The 22,916-nt window shown below is 35.6% G+C and overlaps 1 protein-coding gene across 4 annotated transcripts in view; it reads left to right on the plus strand.

Annotated features, from left to right (window-relative positions):
- ERBB4 (erb-b2 receptor tyrosine kinase 4) overlaps positions 1-22,916 on the plus strand; it is a 1,218,836-nt gene that overhangs the window by 921,131 nt on the left and 274,789 nt on the right. For all 4 annotated transcript variants that reach the window (XM_043910154.1, XM_043910156.1, XM_043910155.1 and 1 more), the window contains exons 13-15: positions 9,120-9,252; positions 14,986-15,079; positions 22,343-22,497. In XM_043910154.1, the coding sequence (XP_043766089.1) occupies positions 9,120-9,252; positions 14,986-15,079; positions 22,343-22,497 (382 nt within the window). The remainder of the gene's footprint in view (positions 1-9,119; positions 9,253-14,985; positions 15,080-22,342; positions 22,498-22,916) is intronic.

The raw sequence follows: 22,916 nt of genomic DNA on the forward strand, positions 1-22,916 counted from the left end.
AAGAATACTGAAGTGGCTTGCCATTTCCTTCTCTAGGGGATATTCCTGACTCAGGGATAGAACCCATGTCTCTTACTTTCTCCTGCATTGGCAGGCAGGTTCTTTACCACTAGCGCCACCTGGGGATAGGGAAATATTAATGCAAATTGAAACCACAGTGAGACATCAATTTATATCTGTTAGAATGGTTATTATCAAAAACCAAAGAGATAACAAGGGCCGGTGAGGGTGTGGAGAAAAGGGACCTCTAGTACACTGTTGGAGGGAATGTAAATTGAGGCAGTCATAATGGAAAATGGTATAGAAATTCCTCAAAAATTTAAAAATAAAGTTACTATACCTAGCAATTTCACTTCTCTGCATCCTCACGTTCATTGCAGCACTATTCACAATAGTCAAGATATGGAAACAATGTGTCTGTCAACAGTTGACTGTAAAAAGCATATGTTTCATGTATATAGATTGATATATACACACAATGGAATATTCAGCTATAAAAAAGAAGAAAATCCTTCCATATGTGGCAACATAGGTAGACATTCAGGACATCAATATTAAGTGGATTAAGTTAGACAGAGAATGACAAATATTGTATGATAGCACTTTCATGCAGAATCTAAAACCATTAAACTCACAGAAACAGTAGAATGATGACTGCCAGAATCTGAGGAGTAGGGGAAATAGTAAGATACTGGTCACAGTGTACAAACTTTAAGTTGTAAGTTCTGGAGATCTAAGGTTCAGTTCAGTTCAGTTCAGTTGCTCAGTCGTGTCCGACTCTTTGTGACCCCATGGACTGCAGCACGTTATCTTAACTCATGTCCATTAAGTCAGTGATGCCATCCAACCATTTCATCCTCTGTCATCCCCTTCTCGTCCCACCTTCAATCTTTCCCAGCATCGGGGTTTTTTCAAATGAGTCACTTCTTCACATGAGGTGGCCAAAGTACTGGAGCTCCAGCTTCAGGATCAGTCCTTCCAATGAATATTCAGGACTGATTTCCTTTAGGATGGGCTGATTGGATCTCCTTGCTGTCCAAGGGACTCTAAAGAGTCTTCTCCAACACCACAATTCAAAAGTATCAGTTCTTTGATGCTCAGCTTTCTTTATAGTCCAACTCTCACATCCATACCTGACTACTGAATCTAAGGTACAGCATAGCAACTATAGTTAAGAAAACCCTATTTTACATTTGAAAGTTGCAATGAGAGTAGAGATTTTATGTTTCCACCACCACCACAACAAAATAGTAATTATGTGAAGTGAAGGATGTATTATATTAACTTATTGTGATCAACACTTATATAGGTATCAAATCACATTGTACACCTTAAATTTAAGCAATGTTAGAAGACTAAAAACTTTATCAGTAAATCTGTAAAAAATAAAACATGGTCATAAGTGTGCAAACTTTAAGTCTTTTTATATAATAAAAATAAACATAATTAAAAGAAAAGAAAACAGAGTTTATCAGCTCACAGAACTGGGAAGTGCAAGGGAGATATTCCTTCAGGCACAGATGGCTCTAGGGGTTAAACATTACCATGACTCAATTCTTCGACATTGCCTGATTCTGCTTTCTTCATAGGTCAGCTCTCTTTCTTCATTAGTTGCCTTGACTGCAGCCATGAAATTAAAAGATGCTTACTCCTTGGAAGGAAAGTTATGACCAACCTAGAGAGCATATTAAAAAGCCGAGGCATTACTTTGTCAGCAAAGGTCCATCTAGTCAAGGCTAAGTTTTTTCCAGTAGTCATGTATGGATGTGAGCATTGGACTATAAAGAAAGCTGAGTGCTGAAGAATTGATGTTTTTGAACTGTGGTGTTGGATAAAACTCTTCAGAGTCCCTTGGACTACAAGGAGATCCAACCAGTCCATCCTAAAGGAGATCAGTCCTGGGTGTTCATTGGAAGGACTGATGTTTTGAAGCTGAAACTCCAATACTTTGTCCTCCTGATGCCAAGAACTGACTCATTTGAAAAGACCCTGATGCTGGGAAAGATTGAGGGCAGGAGGAGAAGAGGACGACAGAGGATGAGATGGCTGGATGGCATCACCGACTCAATGGACATGGGTCTGGGTAGACTCCGGGAGTTGGTGATGGATATGGAAGCCTGGCGTGCTGCAGTTCACGGGGTGCAAAGAGTCGGACACGACTGAGCGACTGAACTGAACCATGTGTACAATAGATAGCTAGTGGGAAACTGCTGTATACATAGGGAAGCTCAGCTCTGTGAGGACCTAGAGGGCTGGGATGGGGCTTGGCTCAAGAAGGAGGAAGTGTGTGTATACTTTTAGCTGATTGTTGTACATTGTTGTACAACAGAAACTAACAGACATTGTAAATCATCATCCTCCAACGAAAAAAGAAAAATTTAGAAGTCACTAAAAATGTTTATCCCTGCCCAGAACATTCTCCAGGGTTATGAGTGTGGGTCAAATAGCCCGACTTTCTCTCTCCCAGCACCTGTGTTGTGGAAAGAACCCTTTGTGACCCTGCTTGGGTCAAATATGCCTATCTCTGGACAGTTCAACTATTTTCTCTCTCCCACAAACTGTTCAGATATGTTTTTAGTCAGTCCCTTCAAAGCATTTGAAGTGATATTTTATAGAAAGTGTTAGTTGCTCAGTCATGCCCAGCTCTTTGGACCCCATGGACTGTATGTGGCCCACCAGGTTCCTCTGTCCATGGAATGCTCCAGGCAGGAATACTGAAAGGGTACCCATTCCTTTCTCCATGGGATCTTTCTGACTCGGGGGTCAAACCCATGTCTCCTACTTTGCAAGCAGATTCTTTACCGTCTGTACCACCAGGGAGGCCTCATAATTTCTCTGCTTAAATCCTTTCATTAATTTCCTACAGATCTTTGACCAAAGCAGAAAAGCCTTTAAATGGCCAATAGTTCCTGCATACTCTGGCCATTGTTCAGCTCAGTGGCTCATCAGATATTCCTTTCCCACTCAAATTGCAAGTCCAGTCAATTTTGTGAAAGCGCTAATCTTATTCCCTGCTCAGACTCTTAATGGCTAGATTTGTAAAACCCAATTTTCCCCAGCCCTCTTTGCCTTAATAATTTTTATTTGTCCTTCTCATCTCAGATTGTTGTCCCTCTTTCTGTGGGCTGATCTTATGACACCTACCCATTAGGTTAGGAAAATCATTATATTCTCTGTCTCTCTCTCTCTGTATATATATAGATAGATAGAGATTGTTTATATATATGTATAAACAATTATTTATCTAGTGCTGTCTTCATAACTAGGCTGTAAGCACTACATAACACAATATGTATGCTATTTCATATGTCCTTCTTATCCCCATTTCTTAACAGTGTCCAGCATAAACTAAGAAATTTCTCAACAAATACTTCTAAAAGTAAACACATGGGTATACTTGTATGTTTCCACATTTCTCTTAAGTACATTTACTGAGGGCATAGATAAATTAAAAAACTCTGCATTATATGCTAGTAATATGATGTCTAATCTACCCAGAAAGGTAAATGTTATTATTTGCTTACAGATAAGTAATATGTAAATAATTGCCCAAGGCTGCATGGCTAGTCATAGAGTAAGGGTTTGATCTATGTTGATCCAATCAGAAAAAAACTGAATTATGACAACTAAATCATCTTTTTCAACTTTCATAAAAAAAGATTAATTGCGTCTGCCCAAAGACATTCCAAGTCAAACCCATGCATCTACATATGGTAGGGAGTGCAAACAGCATATGTAGGTGGTCTTGTACAATGAAAAAGAAGATATTATTTCTGCCTTTGTGCTTACAGACAGGTACTTCATTTCAGTGTTTTGAGCTAATCCATTTACTTTCACACATGCAACACATAGCAAGATCCATTATTTAAGCTTGCCTCTATTTTAATGAAAGCAAGTTCAATATTCTCTGTAAAGGTCAAAATAATAAACACATTATTATCTCTCCAAAATTTTAACAGGCAGATACAAATCAGATGATATAAAGAAACAAAAAGTTTTGCAGCTTCCAAAAAAACAGAAGTTAAAGGTTGCCTAATGGCTACATTGCTAAGGTTTCTTTAGAGTTCTTGATGGTGTTTCAAGCTGTAAGCCACCGAATAGGCCTTTCACTCCTTCTTGTGGGACTATCACCCTGGAGGGTCAGAGGGCTGTTGAATTCTTGGTACTGATTGAAACCTTCTTTTTTCTTAAGAATTTCAAAGTAGTTTCCTTCATCTTTTGTTCTATGCTTTGTGGAGATGTTTCCCAAGGTTTCAGTCAGCAGAGTGATATTTGGAAAGAGTGAGAAGAAAGTAATTATTATGATTTCCTGCTTATTATTGCTTTCCTCCAATAGATACTGTTTCCCTGATTCAAAGCTGCTTTGAAATTGAGCATCTGAATACAGACTGAGAAAAGTAGTATGTATAGAAAGTAGTAGTATTGAGTGATGCTAATACTCTCTTCTTTAACTAATATCAAAGGAGAGAACAGAAAATCAAAGAAGGGACAAGAATGAGAGTAATTTTTTCAAACCCCCCAAAATTAATGTGAATAGGTGAAATAAATAGATCAAGGAATTGACGGACTATCATGAAATGGGCAGTACAAAGGTGTACTGATGGTTTTATCAACATCCCAAAAGAAGAAACTGAAAGCATATTTAAGGCCTTAGACAGAAGTTGATATACGAAGAATGTGAGGCATTGATTATATTTTCTACAAGGATAGGAAAGGGAGAGGTTCTTGATACTCTGCAGTATGATTTTAAATATAATATGCTTATCTTTACAAGTTGCTTTTATAATATAGCTTTTTTTTCCTTCTTTAAGGTTTCTTCTGATAATTATATTTATACCATAAGCAAGTACATACAAAAATTGTATATAAATGTATTTTTGTGTCAGAATATGAAACACTCTATCAGTAATCTTAAAATCTCTCAATGCTTATAAAATGGGCATTAGATCTTAATATTTTAGTATCTCTGATCTTTTCCTCCTTTCACATCTTCATTTGTTGTATAAAATTTGATTTTACATGTTTATATTCAGTCAGCTTGATTGAACTCTCTTTCTTATTCCTTACACCTTTATAAATTAATGGGAAGTTACTTGTACATCTAGGAATCAGTGATATGAGACTTATATTAAGATTTCCTTTCTACAGACATTTATTTTATACAGTGAAAGAGCCCTCTTTCTCTGCATTATGAATGAATCAAAAGAAGCAAACTCTTGCTATTTGTTCAAAATCAATATGACAGCTAAACTGTCAGCCTTTCCTGAGTAAAACATCAAATCGTTCAATTTTTGAATAGTTTCCCCAAAAGATGAGAAGAATCGTTATAACATATGCTATCTTAATTTCAGACATGGAATCATGGTTAAGCAAAGTCCACAAACTTTATAAGTTAGCTAAAATAGTTAATATTATGAGAATAACATTTCTTTAAGTTTTAAGGAAACACTCTGTATAGTCACTGTTTCTTCAGATTATCTTTTTAAATTATTTTAACGTCTACTGTAAATACAAACTATATCACTAAAATAGCAAATTAAAAATGTATGTAGCTCAAAAGCAAAAAAGATAAAATGAAAGAATAAACAATTTGATTTTCCAAACTATGTCATGAAAAACAGAAAAAAATGGGTAGAGGACAGTTTGGGTAAGTAGTAAAATCGATGATTTTTAACTACAATGATCATATTAAAGGTAATTGGTTACATACTCTAAGAGCTGACTCATTGGAAAAGACTCTGATGTTGGGGAAGATTGAGGGCAAGAGGAGGAGGGGACAACAGAGGTTGAAATTGTTGGATAGCATCACTGACTCAATGGACATGAGTTTGAGCAGACTCCAGGAGATAATGAAGAACAGGGAAACCTGATATGCTGCAGTTCATGGAGTTTCAAAGGGTTGGACACAACTTAGCAACTGAACAACAACAACAACCCTAATTAAAGGCAGAAATTGTCAGATTAGATTAAAAATCTAATTCCCAACTATATGCTGCCTATAGTACACAGACTTCATTCATAAAGACACATATAGATTAAAGGTGAGAAAATACACCCTGAGAGATAGATCAATAGAAATAGATCAATAGACATAGATCAATAGATCAATAGAAAAGTCAAGAAATATGAATAGACCTACAAGTATGAGGACAACTGATTTTAAACAAATATGCAAAGATAATTTACTGGAAAAGGGATTGTATTTTCAACAAATGTTACTGGAAAAATTGAATATCTACATGCCAAATAAAGAAAAAGATAGTATTTGTGTCAACTTGACTGAGTCACCGTTTCCCCAGGTATTTAGTTAAGCATTATTTGTGGATGTGTTTGGAAAGGTGTTTCTGGATGAGATTAATATTTGAATTAGTGGACTGAGTGAAATGAAGTGGATAGGTATATTCTAATTCACTGAAGGCTAAAAAGGACATACTTAGTCTCTCTGCCTGACTCCTGAACCGGTGCATCAGTCTTCTTCTGCCCTTAGACTGGGACTTAAAATATCTGTGCTTCTGGTTCTCAAGCTCAGACTAAAACTGTATTGTAGGCTTTTCAGGGTCTTCAGAGCCTCTTGGTGAGAGTGAAAGAGGAGAGTGAAAAAGCTGGCTTAAAACTCAACATTCAAAAAACTAAGACCATGGCATGTGGTCCCATCACCTCATGGCAAAAAGATGGGGAAACAGTGGAAACAGTGACAGACTTTATTTTCTTGGGCTCCAAAATCACTGCAGATGGTGACTGCAGTGAAATTAAAAGACACTTGCTCCTTGAAAGAAAAGCTATAACCAACTTAGCATATTAAAAAGCAGAGACATTATTTTGCCGACAAAGGTCCATCTAGTCAAAGGTGTAGTTTTTCCAGTGGTCATGTATGGATGTGAGAGTTTGACCATAAGGGAGGTTGAGTGCCTAAGAATTTATGCTTTTGAACTGTGGTGTTGGAGAAGACTCTTGAGAGTCCCTTGGACTGCAGAAAGATCCAACCAGTCAACCCTAAAGGAAATTGATCCTGAATATTCATTAGAAGGACTGATGCTGAAGCTGAAACTCCAATACTTTGGCCACCTGATGCAAAGAACTGATTCATTGGGAAAGACCCTGATGCTGGGAAAGATTGAAGGCAGGAGGAGAAGGGGATCACAGAAGATGAGATGGTTCAATGGCATCACTGACTCGATGGACATGAGTTTAAGCAGGCTCTGGGAGTTGGTGATGGACAGGAAAGCCTGGCGTGCTGCAACCCATGGGATCTCAAAGAGTCGGACACAACTGAGCGACTGAACTGAACTGACTGGGTCTTCAACTTGTAAACATCAGACAGTGAAACTTCACAGCCTCTATAACTGTGTGAAACAATTTCTTATATCAAAGTATATAAAATATGTAGATACGGATATGAATATACCTATTCTGTTTTTCTTCAGAATCCTGACTAATGCAGTATAATATGCAAACCAAGTATAAATGGGCTATATGGGCAAAAACTCATCAAACTTCTAAAAGGAAACATTGGACAAAATTTTTGTTGCTTTGGTTTAGACAAAAAAATTTTTAGATATAATACCCAAAGTATAATTTATAAAAGATAAAATTGATAAGTTGCACTTCACCAATATTTTTAAATGTGTACTTTTTAAAAGAGTGGTAAATAAATAAAAAGTTAAGACTAAGACAGGGAGAAAATATTTGCAGAATCTGTAAAGAACTCTGGATGCTCAATAGCAAGAAAACAATCAATCCAATATAAAATGAGCATAAAATTCAGTGCCACTTCATCAAACAAGATAGCAAATAAGCACATTAAAAGATGTTCAATATCTTTAATCATCTAGAAAATGTGAATCTAATCCATAATGAGATTCCACTACATAATATTAGGAAGGCTAAAATTAAACAGGCTAGCTATACCAAGTATTGGTAAAGATGTGAGGAAACTTCAGTTCACAAGTTGAATTTATTGCTATGGGGAATGTAAAATGGTACAATATTTTGAAAAACAATCTGATAGTTTCTTTAAAAAATTAACCCTCTGCCTACCATATTATCCACCTATTTCATTCCAAAAATGAATAAATAAATAAAATGAAAGTGTATGTGCAAACAAATGTGCACATGGATGTTCATAGTAGCTAAATTTTTAATAGTCCCAAATGGGAAACAATCTAAATGTCTAACATTATGTGAATGGTTTAAAAATGTGCTATCTGCATGCAATGGGATATACTGAGTAATAAAAATGAATAAATATTGATACGCATAGAAATATGGATAAATCTCAAAGTAATATTCTGAGTTAAAGAAATTCCCTAAAAAATATAACATACTGCATATTTCTATTTACATAAAATTCTAGTTAATACAAGCTAAGGCAAAATTATTTCTCTTTTTTTCCCTTTTAATATTTGTTGTTTTATGATAAATATCACTTGTTCTATTTCTGCATGAATTTCTCATATGAAATTAAAGCCAAAATGTTTGGTGTATTTGTGGAGCAAAGGGTTGGCTTTAGAAAGACATGTTCTGTTCCTTGCCTTAACCGGAATGTTAATTTCTGTCACTGTCCCTCCCTAGAATTTTGATAGAGGTAAGAGACATTTGTTCACCATTATGAAAAATGCAGTGGAGCTATATACATTCAGTGACTGGGGCTCTGCACCAGGGAAATATGGAGGGTAGAGTGAGCCATAGTGACTGGATAGGCAGACAGACATCTGCCACAGATTCCTTTCACAGCGACTCCTTTAGAAATAGCTTTACTTAAGAAGATTCATCGGAGAAGGCAATGGCACCCCACTCCAGTACTCTTGCCTGGAAAATCCCATGGACAGAGGAGCCTGGTGGGCTGCAGTCCATGGAGTTGCAAAGAGTTGGACACGACTGAGCGACTTCACTTTCACTTTTCACTTTCATGCATTGGAGAAGGAAATGGCAACCCACTCCAGTGTTCTTGCCCGGAGAATGCCAGGGATGGGGGAGCCTGGTGGGCTGCCATCTATGGGGTCGCACAGAGTCGGACACAACTGAAGTGACTTAGCAGCAGCAAGAAGATTCATATTAACGTGGTTAGTTTGGACACAGCCTTCTGTTTTATTTCCCCTTGATTTTGGTGTGTTTTTCAGCTGCTGAAGGAATGGTGTGCAACCATCTCTGTTCAAATGATGGGTGTTGGGGACCTGGGCCAGACCAGTGCTTGTCATGCCGTCGCTTCAGCAGGGGAAGAACCTGTATAGAGTCTTGTAACCTCTATGATGGGTAAGGCATCTTATGTCATCTTTGTCTCATGAGCTTTGAGGTACTGATTGGTTCAGATATTGAAATGATCATAATATGGTAAAACTTCAGAATGTATGTGCTGGCCAAGATTTTTAAGGAGAGTTTTAGTGGCATAAAGAAAAAAACATAAAAAAAGAATTGATTTAAGAAGGAATAATTTTATTTAGTGAGCAGATAGGTCAAAATGCATATTGACATATTGACTATTGTGCATATATTTTTAAAAGTGTATAAATATGGGTAATTCTTTATAGAAATTTATACCTCTCCAAATTGAAAAATGTTTCTATTTCCTTTATGAAGGGCATTGTGATAAGTAATATTTCCTCTCATAGGTGTCAACAATTTTTTTCTCTTGTTTTCCTATTAATTTTCATCTGGAATGACGGCATAACTTTTGATTTTTTTCCATTAAGGTTTTGAGGCTATTTGATTGTATATTCGGAACAACATACATTTCTATGTTTCAGACAAGAACCTAGCCCTATAGAGAAATTACCTTTGTATTTTCTAGTTGAAAAGGTTTTCTGAAAGTGCTTTGTCACTTTCTAAAGGTAACCTAAGCTGTATTTTAAATCAAGTATTTTAAATTCCATCTACAATACTGCAATAATCAAATTGACGACAATAAAACCTAGTATATACCTCATTGTGTGGCATTTCATATACTCATAAAATCACTTTAACCTAACATACCATTTCATGCATCACAGTTGTCCTTCATTAGTACTAAAATAAAAATTTTAGCACTGTCCCTGAGTCAAATTTCCCTATATTGCTCACTGAACGGGTTTTCAAGGGTTTGTAAAACTGTAGTTTTGAAGTTCTTTCTTCTGTCTTATAAATTGTCCCTATTTTAACAACAGTTTTCAAAATCCAAGATAACATTGCATTTTTGCATTTTACATTAGAGGGATAAAAACCTAAGGATCTCATTAATAGTGATATGTCTTTTCTTTGAAAGATGACCAAGACCAATTCCCTCCATGAATTTAGGAAAACATACTAAAATTAGAAGTTTAAATGTAAAACCACTTTTAAAATTATTTAATAGTTTGAGATGGTTATGATGGTTGTACAATTCTGTGGATATATTAAAATAGCATTGAATTGTGCACTTTCAATAGAAGAACTGCATGATATGTGAATTATATCTTAATAAAGACAGTATCCAAATAAAGGATTTAATATTTTTATCAGGAAAATTCAACTTGAAACTTTGTAGAGCACAATCAACTCATAAAGTTGATAATGAATAGCAAATCATTTGTTACTTGCCTCATTGAACTGAATTGTATTCATGCTTGTTCATATTATTATGAAAGAAAGATATTTTCTGTACATAAAATACTTCAGATAAAATATGCTTCTCTGTGTGTATAGCAATTGATGCCATTAAAATGGAACTAATAGACTTTAATTCTGTTAAGAGACTGTTACAGTAAAAGTTTATTGAATATGTATGTGCAGTTCTAAGGAGGGAATAGACTCTAGAAATCATTTTATCAAATAGTGAGAAGTAGTAGAATTAAATGTTGACCAATGTCAAAACATATTTGAAGTACCAAACCTACACTGGAACTCAGGATATCTGATTTTCATCCTGTTTCTTTCCAGAAATCATTGTATTTTCCTTAAATATTTCAGTTTTGAACTTGTCAAAAATGTGAACTTGATAGATAGGTGGATGAATAGATTATCTATCCTACTCTCTGTCTCATTTTTATAAGACAATGAAAGCTAAGCAAAGGAAAAATACTGGTTCCTTAAATAAACAATCGACAGTACTGATTATCTGACTGTCTTGAAAGCGTGTTTGTGTGTTAGTCACTCGGCTGTGTTCACCTCTTTGCCGTTCCATGTATTGTACCCTGCCAGGCTCCTCTGTCCATGGGATTCTCCAGGCAAGAATACTGGAGTGGATTGCCATTTCCTTCTCCAGGGGATCTTCCCGACACAGGGATCAAAACGAGGTCTACTGCATTGGCAGGCAGATTCTTTACCATCTGAACCACAAGGGAAACCACATTTTCCAAATCATTAAATAAAATGTATTAAAGAAATATAATAAAGTTCTTAATGTTTTTTGCCACAGTGATAGAGCCCTAGGAAATAATACGCAAGGGTTAGTTTAAAATATAATAAATGAAACTATGTTATAAATATCTGATGTAATTCTTGCCTCCCCAGTGAGTGATTTTGCCATCTCCAAAATCTGTGATTCTGGTAAATTTCTTCCAACTTTGCCTGGCAGACATGACAGCCTTTGATGAAAAATGAGCTTAAATCCTAACTTAATCACTTCCTATTTGAAATGTCCATCCTTGGATAAATAACTAATTGTCCTAAACTCTTTTTTTTTCAATATGGAAAATGGGACTACTATTGATATCATAAAATAGTTGTGATTATCAAAAGAGAAAAAAGCAAAATAAAGTCATGTTAGAATTCCTACCCCTGAAATAGTTATCTTCATTTCCATTTAGTGTCTATAAATCTGAACTGATTAAATGGTTAGGTAGAATAGTCACTACCTATTTTATACACTGCTGAAAATAAATACAAATATGAAATACAAAATCAGGGAACCTATTTATATATACAAATAGCTTGACTACCATAAAAGAAGAAATTCTAAAAAGAGGATGTTTTTTAAGGGGAAACACTAAGTCAGGTAATCCTGGCTGTTAGCACTCAAATCCATATCATCCAGTTCCAGTTCAGTTGCTCAGTCGTGTCTGACTCTTTGTGACCCCATGAACCGCAGCACGCCAGGCCTCCCTGTCCATCACCAACTCCCAGAGTCCACCCAAACCCATGTCTATTGAGTTGGTGATGCCATCCAACCATCTCATCCTTTGTCATCCCCTACTCCTCCTGCCCTCAATCTTTCCCAGCATCAGGGTCTTTTCAAATGAGTTAGCTCTTCGCATCAGGTGGCCAAAGTATTGGAGTTTCAGTTTCACCATCAGTCCTTCCAATGAATATTCAGGACTGATTTCCTTTAGGATGGACTCCATATCATACAAGTCATTATACTGACAATTCGTAACTTCAATATGGACTTCCCTGGTGACTCAGTGATAAAGCATCCGCCTGCCAGTGCGGGAGATTTGGGTTCAACCCCTGGGAGGGGAAGATCCTCTGGAGAAGGAAATAGCAATCCATTCCAGTATTGTTGCCTGGGAAATCCATGGACAGAGGAGCCTGGTGGGCTATGGAGTCGCACAGAGTCAGACACGACTTAGTGACTAAATGACAGCAACAACAAACTACAATACACAAGTATTCAAAATGAGCAAGAAAACGAATTGCCATGCAATATTAAATGTGTTTTCTTAACTGGCAACTTGGCTAAATGCTTCTGAAACGTGAAGAACAGCAGAGAAACAACAGAGAGGGTATCAGTCTTAGCTCTTCGTAGTCATCTTTTATGTTTCTCATTGAAGCACTTTTTCCTTTTAAAGAGTAAGAAGGATATTTAGGAAGTAAAGTCTAGAGACGTTAGGAGATTTAAGACAGAAATATTAACCTTGGTGCTGAGAACACCAACCAGTTCCAAAGCTTTTGCTCTTGATCACAGGATTGGTTAAAGTAGCACACACACAAAACTGCGAGAAATGTATAGCAGCAAAAACGCGAAGCTCAGTAACCAAAGCGCATGCTTCATGGAATGTGACTTGTTAGATTGGACTCAGGTGAAAGGGGATCTCTGGCGAAGTTATAGCAGGATATCTAAGAGACAGCCAAGAGATTGCAAGGAGAATCTGTTTTGAAAACCAGAAAGAAAGAGAGCCAGAAGTTCTACAGGTAGAAGTCTAGTCTATAAAAGAAAAAGCCTCTAGGTTGTCTCCAGGACTCTTTATGACATACTCATTTTATTCCTCACCTCTGTATGTGGAGAAGGGAGCTCCGAGAAAAGACAAGGATGGCCTGTGTCTTAGAAACATAAAAATGGTTATCTTTACTTAGTATCCTAATTCTTTCATCACCCAAAAAGCTGTTTTCAGAAATGGTGCTTTGCTGATGATTGCAGAGTTTGCTGTAACAGTCATGTAATCTCATTTACACATGATGCTTTTGATTCTCTTTACAATTGAGTTCCATCCCCCACCTCCACCAGCAGCACATCATTTTTACCTTTATATTCTAAAGTTTTCCTCTGTTGAATATTTTATATTTTGTTGATAAAACATGCAAAATGTAAAAATTTTAAGTATTTGACATTTTAAACTCTAGAAACTTTGTAAAAAGTTAATCCATAACAAACCAGCACTTCAATTTGAGTGCAAAATCCGTGTAAGTAAATATGTACATCCACACATAACTCATCATAGATTTATGCTATTTATTTTGAAAACCAAACCATTATTTTACCTTGATGTAGATATAATCTTAATATAACCAACAGAAAATACAGCCCACCCTTTGGATTTCAATTATCTGTTAAGACCTTATTATAACCAAATGAGATATTTTGCTATGAAAAAAAGAAATAATTTATAGCTGACATTCTAAATTGTTTATACCCAATACCTCATCCTCTCATACATTAGTGGAAACTGTGGTTGTATACATATTATACATGTGTTGTGTGCTGGGCTAAGTTGCTTAAGTCATGTCCAACTTGTACGACCCAATGGACTGTAGCCCACCAGGCTCCTCTGTTCATAGCATTCTCCAGACAAGAATACTAGAGTGAGTTGCCATTTCCTTCTTCAGGAATCTTCCTGGCCAAGGGATTGAACCTGCATCTCTTATCTCCTGCATTGGCAGCCGAGTTCTTTACCATAAGCGCCACGTGGGAAGTCATACATAATGGATACGCAATTACTGAAATGAAAATCCTAGAGTAGATATTGATTAGAAAACTTATATATTGATAACATTTAATATTCAAATAGCCACAAAATGTAAGGTTTGGGGAAGGGATGACCGTCATCCGAGATTTTAATTTAAAAGTTTTAGGATATTACCATCAAACTATTTTTTATTAATTTTATATCATATAGAATTACTTCAAAAAAGAGTTTAAACTGAAAAGAATGTTGTGATATTAGATCAATAATCTAAGAAAATAAAATCTACCAGGAAAAGATATTTTCTCTAATTCTCCAAGGCAGATATTTTGAAAGAAGAAAAGAAATCAAAGCGTTTTTTGAAGTTTCACTAAAAATAAATTGAAGAGTCTTGGGATTTGAAGGACAAGGATAGGGAACATTCATGTAACTTAGCAACAAGAAAAATACAATAGTTCTTTCAAAGTTTAAAAAATAAGGCTTCAGCCAAGAGTAAAATTTTATAGAGAGACAGATAGGCACAACCTTACTTAAAATAGCAGAAATGGTTCTGCTGTGTCATCAAAAGAGTAATACTTTTTTTTTTTCTTTTCCTTTTTTCTTTCTTTCTTCTTCTTTTTTTTTTTTTTTTTTGAGACTGCTGGAATATCTCTCACAAGAGAGAGGTTTCCTGAATGAGTCTGTCGTTGAACCCAATGGAGGGCAAGTGGAGCCATCTGGCTGCAGTTTATCTTTTCTCCTAATGGAGAACTTACTCGTTAATGCACAGGGAAATGATTCTGATGCTCCTGGCACATAGAGAAACAAACTCTAGAATTTACTCTGCCAATAGGACTTTTAGCAGATGTTACCTCATTTGTTAAGTTGACAGCCTGTTTGCTTACACTGCCTCATGCTGCTGGTGTTTTCACAGTGAATTTCGGGAGTTTGAGAATGGCTCCATCTGTGTCGAGTGTGACCCCCAGTGTGAGAAGATGGAAGATGGCATCCTCACGTGCCATGGACCGGTAAGCCTGAAGACATCTGTGGTTGTGTTGGCTTATTTGGTTTCATGTATGAATATGTGTGAGTCGTTGCTGTGTCGTTTATCCACCCATTAAATAGGTATTTATAGCATGCTATGGGGAATCACGTTCAATAATTTCCCAAGAGGTTTGCAGCTTAAAAGACTTAAAACTTCAGTTTCTTAAATATTTATTTCCAAGATAATTATTTAAAAAGAAAATATGGTGTTTTCCTTAAAGATTGCATCATGTTGAAAAGAGAGATACACAAATACCTAAGTGAAAGCAAAATAATTGATACAACATGAATATGTATAATCTGTTATAGGAACACATATGAGGGAGCAACTAAACCTTTGAGTTGAAAACTGGGGCACCAAAGAAAGCCAAAGAAAAGGGGTGTTTGAGCTATGCTTTTAAGAAGAATCTAGAATGAGGAATCATGTAAAGATTTGTAAATATGAAAGTTCATGTTTCATTTGAGGTAAACAGTAATACATTCATATCTATGTTTAATCATTTAACTGTGATAGCATTATGAGGAAAAATTGAAAAAAGGGGGTAGGCAAGTTTTCATAAATTAAAATCTAAAATTATGTAATAAAATACTGTGGCAGAGAGAAAAATTGAACCATGTTGATCAAAGGAGGAGCTATAGGATTAGGAAAGTGCTCATGAACATGCTGACATTTATATAGTTTGAAGTTAGTCTTATGGAGAAAAGTGATAATTATTTTTTAGACCTTCCTTTGGCTCCCATCATTCTTAAAATGAGACTTTTTCTTAATAATGAGGTCAGAATGAGTTTGTCATTCCAAAGTGTCATATTCATCCTTCTTTAGACAAATTTTCAGTTTGTCTGTTGAATCATCTATCAGTAGAAAATTTGAACACCAACATTTGAGTGTTGCCAAGAGGTCCACACTGCTCCATAGAATTCATTTGAAATTTAAATAGCATTAATTTTTTCTACCAGAGTGCTTATTCAGCACTTAATTAGCATAGAAAAAAATTGTCATTGAGCCCTCCATTAGGCCCCAGTGAGCCGTTGTGGAACTTTACCTAAAGAAGGATGTGTGGGATACTTGGACAGTTCAAAGGACTACCATGACGATGATTAAGTTTGGAAAAACAAACCTCTGAGAAAAAGAAGTGATGTGATTTGGCCTGAAGAACCAAAGTCTAAAAGACAATTTAGTATGTAATGATCTCCAAGTAAGTATGCTCAGGGCATATGTGGCTATTTCCTTTTTCTGCTAAGGGTAGTAATGGAAAATACAATTAATCTTCAGCATGAGAAATGTGGATTCTGTAAAGAATGTTGGGAAACAGGAAAGTAAAATTCCATACTGGGTTGTTAAAGTAAGTTGACCTGTCTCTGTAAAATTTGTCTAAAAACTATCATATCTAGGAACCATATGTCTGAGAATGAAAAAAAGTATCTTTCAGAGAAAAAGTTTGAAAGCATACAGTTACAATAACCAAGAATTTGGCCGTCTTCTCTGAACAAGGCAAACTGCAAAGTCAGCCCTGTGCTTTTCCACTCCTTATCCTGCCTCCTATGGTATATAAGTATGCTAGGAAATAACTAGCTTATTGATGGCTTTGTTTTTAAGTCTATTACTCAAAGATCGTTTGATAAAATACACATTAAAAAGCCCTGAAAATATTCTTGCAATTTTCAAAATTATTTGATAATCAAGAAAGAATGAAAAGACAGATTTTTAATGAACATATTTTGATTCTATAAGGATGGCATTGGTGGATCAAATGCTTAAAATGACTATTCATTGCTAAAATTGTGAATGAATACTTCTAGAGATTAGAAAAGGCAAAAAGTCAAAAGTACAAAAAGCTCAGTAAAGTTGAATCACTCAACTATAGAAGATCAGAGCATGAGATCAAGAAAATCAGCTTGATCACTTGGTCAGTAAGCCTTGAAATGCTAAACAAGAGCATAGTGTCTTTTAGGTTACTCTATCTGAAAAACTGCCAGAATTGAGCTCAAGCAACATTATATAAGGTGTATGCCTGTTTCTGGGTCTACATGTTGTTTATCAAAACTAGAGACAGTGGTGGTTTTATGTGTCATGTAACTGGTATATATTACTTAGGATATCCAAGAGGTTCAGGAAACTTCTTCATGAGACTGACATTATGATGACATAGAAGAAGTCATGAAGCTAATTGGAATTCCCACACCTGGCCTTGTGATTTACTCTGTTGAAATCTCATTTTCTTGACCTGTCAGTGTTTCCCTAATGATAATAATTGATAAATATTTATATTTGTCAAACACTATTATACCTCAAACATACTATCATGTGCTCCATTTAAAATATAAAGAAATTGAACCCATTGTAATGACTAGAAAGTTATTCCAAAAATCAGCAAGTTAGTAAGATGTGGAGCTGGAATTCAATTATAGAAATTTTGACCCCAAATTCCACACTCTTTTCATCTCATTTTTTTTCTCTAGACAACAGTGTCTATAATGTAATAAGTATAAAATGCTTTCTGGGAATATACATCACAAACGGATGTAAAATGGATGGTATTATCCGATTTAAATGTGACAGATATTCAGGGTAATCTTGAGAGGGATAGATCTGAAATAAAGCAAGCCTCTGGTTTTATATCCTTATCTGTCTGCCCTTGGTTTTATTTATTTTATTCTTTATTCTATTTCTTCCTATTTTTTTAAACAATTTTGTCTTTTCTGACACACTTTCACTATTCCTATATAGTCCTATCAAGAAAGATAAGACAGGGAATGCAAGAAGGAAAGTAAGGGACATCAGATAAAGTCAAAGGAGACCAAAATACAAGCCAGAGAGGCAGCAAGAGAAGAGAAAGCATAGGATTGGGACCTGACAAAAGTTAAGTAGCTATTAAAGTCAGGTTAATAAAGCTTGTGTTGCCATAATAAATGACCACCATATTGCAGTAGACTACAGAAAAATATTTAGATATATTTCATGTAAAGTGCACTGAAAGTCTGGGAAGCTTTCTCAGCCCCCTCCCCTTGTCCCCACTCTGTGATGGCCTGGCATCCCAAGAAGTTTTGAATTTATGGCACCTCTGGTGGCTCAGATGGTAAGGAATCTGTCTGCAATGCAGGAGACGAGTTCAATCCCTCAGGAACATTCCCTGGAGAAGAAAAGGGCTACTCACTACAGTATGACACCACCCTTATGGCAGAAAGCAAAGAAGACCTGGAGAGCCTCTTGATGAAAGAGGAGAGTGAAAAAGTTGGCTTAAAATTCAGCATGCAGAAAACTAAAATCGTAGCATCCAGTCCCATCATTTTATGGCAAATAGATGGGAAAACAATGGAAACAGTGACAGACTTTATTTTGGGGGGGCTCCAAAATCACTGCAGATGGTGACTGCAGCCAGGACATTAAAAGACGCTTGCTCCTTGGAAGAAAAGCTAATGACCAACCTAGACAGCATATTAAAAAACAGAAACATTACTTTACCAACAAAGGTCCATCTAGTCAAAACTATGGTTTTTCCAGTAGTCAAGTATGGATGTGAGAATTGGACTATAAAGAAAGCTAAACACTGAAGAATTGATGCTTTTGAACTGTGGTGTTGGAGAAGACTCTTAGAGTCCCTTGGACTGCAAGGAGATCCAACCAGTCCATCCTGAATATTCACTGGAAGGACTGATGCTGAAACTGAAATTCCAACACTTTGGCCACCTGATGCGAAGAGCTGACTCATTTGAAAAGACCCTGATGCTGGGAGAGATTGAGGGCGGGAGGAAAAGAGAGAATGAATGAAATGGTTGAATGGTATCACCGACACGATGGACATGAGTTTGAGTAGGCTTCGGGAGTTGGTGATGGGCAGGGAGGCCTGTTGTGCTGCAATCCAAACATGACTGAGCAAATGAACTGAACTGGCTCACTCCAGTATTCTTTCCTGGATTCCCTGGGTAGAGGAGCTTGGTGGGCTACAGTCCTGGGGTCTCAGAGTCAGACACAACTGAATGACTAACACTTTCACTCTTCACACCTACATAAGATCCCTACATCATGGCAGCAGGGAAAGTGAGGCCGGAGAGTTTAGCATCAGCAGTTTCTTAAATTGCTTCTGCTTAATTTCATTATCCCTAGTAAGACACACCTCCCATCTAGTGGGAGGGAATGTCTATATTCTCTGAAGCTGAGAGTGGAAGAGAATTAGATACTGGGAATCATGGCTTTGTCTTTTACAGTAACTACCAAAGAAAAATGTCAGTTGTCACCGAGAAAAAAATGAAATGTTTCTGTCAGGATTTAGCCTATCCTTTAGTTTTCTGTCCAGATTATTGGGTTCAAGGATAGCCTAAAATCAGAGCTAAGGAAGAATATTGCCTTCACCTTTGGTTGCTATTATTGCATTTATTCATTCATTCACTGAACCTAGAATCTTAAAAGTTTTGGAAAAATAATGATAGAAGAGTACACATTAGACACACATGTATTTCTTTAAATCTCTTTATTATGGAAATGAGATGAAGAATCAGTACATTTCATTCCTCTTGAGATTTGTCAGACTATCTTTTTGTTGTGTCAGCTCTGGATATTTGATTTCATATCATGGTAATATAGTCAAATAGTTAAGAGATGCTCTAAAAATAAGGAAGTTAAGAAATATATCCTATTAAAGTATGCCTAAAGATTAAATGTGAATTTAATTTTAATTTTATAATTTTTTTTACATCTGTTGATTTTACCTAGGCATTATTTTACGTTAGAAGAATTTTATAGAAAAATAATTCCTAATTCTCTGACTGCCCAATTTACTCCTAGTAAATTTTATTCTTGTGTTCTGGAAGACGACATCAGCATGTCTCTTGTCTTGTACAATGTCATGCCACTGAGCATACTTGCACAGTAAATGATTTTGTGTAATAGACAGCATTACGTGCCTAAGTACCCATGAGCAGGTGTTAAAATTGGAAGCATGTGAAGTATTCTTTTTTGGTAGGAAATAAGGAAATAAGTAGCAGACTCTTCAGGTTGAACTGCAATTCTATTTCATAGAAAAAAATATATATGTATATAAATATTGAATATATATGTACATACATGTGTACATGCATATATACATATAAAATACATATAGGAAATTAAGAAAAATGAGATATAAATATATCTATATTTGTTTATCTAGTTAGATCTTAGGTAGATAGATTGATAGATTCTCACTTCAAAATAGTCAAAAAGGTTCTTCACTGAACCTCACCAGTCTAAGATTTCCAGAAATTTCTTTCAGATTACCTTTTTTCTTTGCACTAGTATTCTTCATTAGCTGCCTTTATCTTTAAATTTTAAAATATTATATTTCTTTTTTTAATTTTATTTTTGTATACATTTTAAACTTTTTATTTTGTGTTGGGATATAGCCAATTAATAAACGATGTTGTGACAGTTTCAAGTGGCAGCAAAGGGATTCAGTCAGACATATACATGTATCCATTCTCCCCCAAACACCTCTCCCATCCAGGCTGCCACATAACATTGAACAGAGTTCCATGTGGTATATAGTAGGTCTTTGTTGGTTATCCATTTAACATATAGCGATGCATACATGTCCATCCCAAACTCCCTAACTACCCCTTCCTCCCACCCTTCACCTGGCAACCATATTACTCAGCCACAAAAAAGAATCAAAGAACGCCATTTGCAGCGACATGGATGGACCTTGAGCATCATACTGAGTGAAGTAAGTCAGACAGAGATGGAGAAACATCGTATGGTATCACTTACACGTGGAGTCTAAAAAGAAATGATATAAATGAATTTACAAAACAGAAACAGACTCACAGACTTCAAGAACAAGATTAACGTATTATGTTTCTTGATTTCCTGATGCCTTATATCACCACTTGTAATGTCTGGCTTAGATGTAATACACTCCCATGAATAGGCTGATCCCCAACTCCCTGCCTAATAAATAGGACTGTATGATGTCTCCTTGGTCTTGTCTGTCACATTCACATCATTTATAATTGTAAACCTAATGATATTAAACATCCCTCTCTATACCAAGTATATCTTATTTATCTAAATTATGTTCTATGTGAACTGTCACAAATGTTGAGCCCCATAGATATAAACAAACTTGTGGGAGACAGGAGTCGAGGTAAGAAGTTCCAGGGAGCAAAACGAAGAGGAATCCTGAGACACTACTGTATTCAAAAGGAGGCTAAAACAAATTTTGAGTAGATAATATCATTCCTACTTATTATACAATTATTCAAAACAGTTGAATGTGTAAATATATGGACATATTTTAAGACAATATCATTTTTCACCATGATGTTCTCAATTTGATTTGAGAAGGCACTACTTATCATTTCTTGCAGGCTTACTATCCCCAGCACCAAATCCATATCAATCCCTTTGGAAAAATTTTTAGATGTTTAATAGGAATTGAATATTTTTAGTTTTATTATGACATTTAAATATATTTTCCTGTTATTGCTTATTATAATTGTATGTATTAGATAATATAAATTGTAAACATAAATATATAAAGTGACAGTATAATTTAGATTATGGTCATAGTTATATCACCTTCTTTTTTTAGTTTCTCCATATAATTTTCTTTTCTATCTAGTTTATTATTATGGAGTTTTTGACATTTGCTCTTTAGATTGTGCTTTTATTATGCTCAGTATTATACTATGATTTTCTAAAATCTCTATTCATATAGATGATATGATTTTAGCATTATAGGCTGATTTGAGATGGAGAATAATTTAGAAATTAAATTTGATTTACCTAAAATGCCTAATTCCTGATAATTCAACCAGAGAAAATTTTAAATTCATTGTTCAAATACTCATGGTACTACCAAAGGAAAGTTTACATCTCACTTGTATATGAAATTCAGTGTTAAGCCTAATTCCTATCATTTCCTCATCTTCATTAACTCATGATCATATTGACATATTCCTAGTGACTGTGATTAAATATTCCTAGGAAAAATGTGTTGTTACCAAATACTGTTGCAGCGTAATCTCACTGGGAATAAATGACAGAAAGAAAATATTGATGTCCTTCTAGAAAAATCACTGGACAGTTTTGCTGATTGAAAATCTATACTAGCAGCATCCCCATTTGTACTTCTGAAACTGCTCTTCCTAGAGGACATTTGGCCATCCACTGAGGTCTCAGTAGCTAAACTAGATGAATACGTTCCAGAGTAAAAGGCACCCATTTTTCTTTCTTCATTTTGTTTTGTTTTGTTTTTCCTCACACTTTTTAGGGACCTGACAACTGTACAAAGTGCTCCCATTTCAAGGATGGCCCGAACTGTGTGGAAAAATGTCCAGATGGCTTACAGGGGGCAAACAGTTTCATTTTCAAGTATGCTGATCAAGATCGAGAGTGCCGCCCATGCCATCCAAACTGCACCCAAGGGTAAGCAACTTTACTGGCCAAAAACTCGATCAAGTGCATGTTGCTAATCAAAAGGTACACACAAGCATGTTTATCCTTTAGGCAACCTAGTAAATATATGATACTCTCATGCACACTTCTATTCATCTATATATATGTTGATTTTAAGAGAAATCATTTCTGCAAGAATGCTTTATGGAATTGAATTTATACTCACTAAAAATGTTTAATGACTTCTATCGACACCTTCATGAAGCTGGTATCACATATACATTGCGTGTGGTGTAGAAATTCTTCCAAATTTTGTTGGAAATTAAAGATATCAGAAAAAACAATCAATTATATTTTTGAGATTCCACTTGATAAAAGTCTTTAACAGGCACTTTCTGTTTCTTTGTTGTTATAATCAACTTAAAGTGAGGATCTCTCTTTGGTAAATG

The sequence above is a fragment of the Cervus elaphus genome, chromosome 8 (assembly GCF_910594005.1).
Source record: "Cervus elaphus chromosome 8, mCerEla1.1, whole genome shotgun sequence".
NCBI lineage: Eukaryota > Metazoa > Chordata > Mammalia > Artiodactyla > Cervidae > Cervus > Cervus elaphus.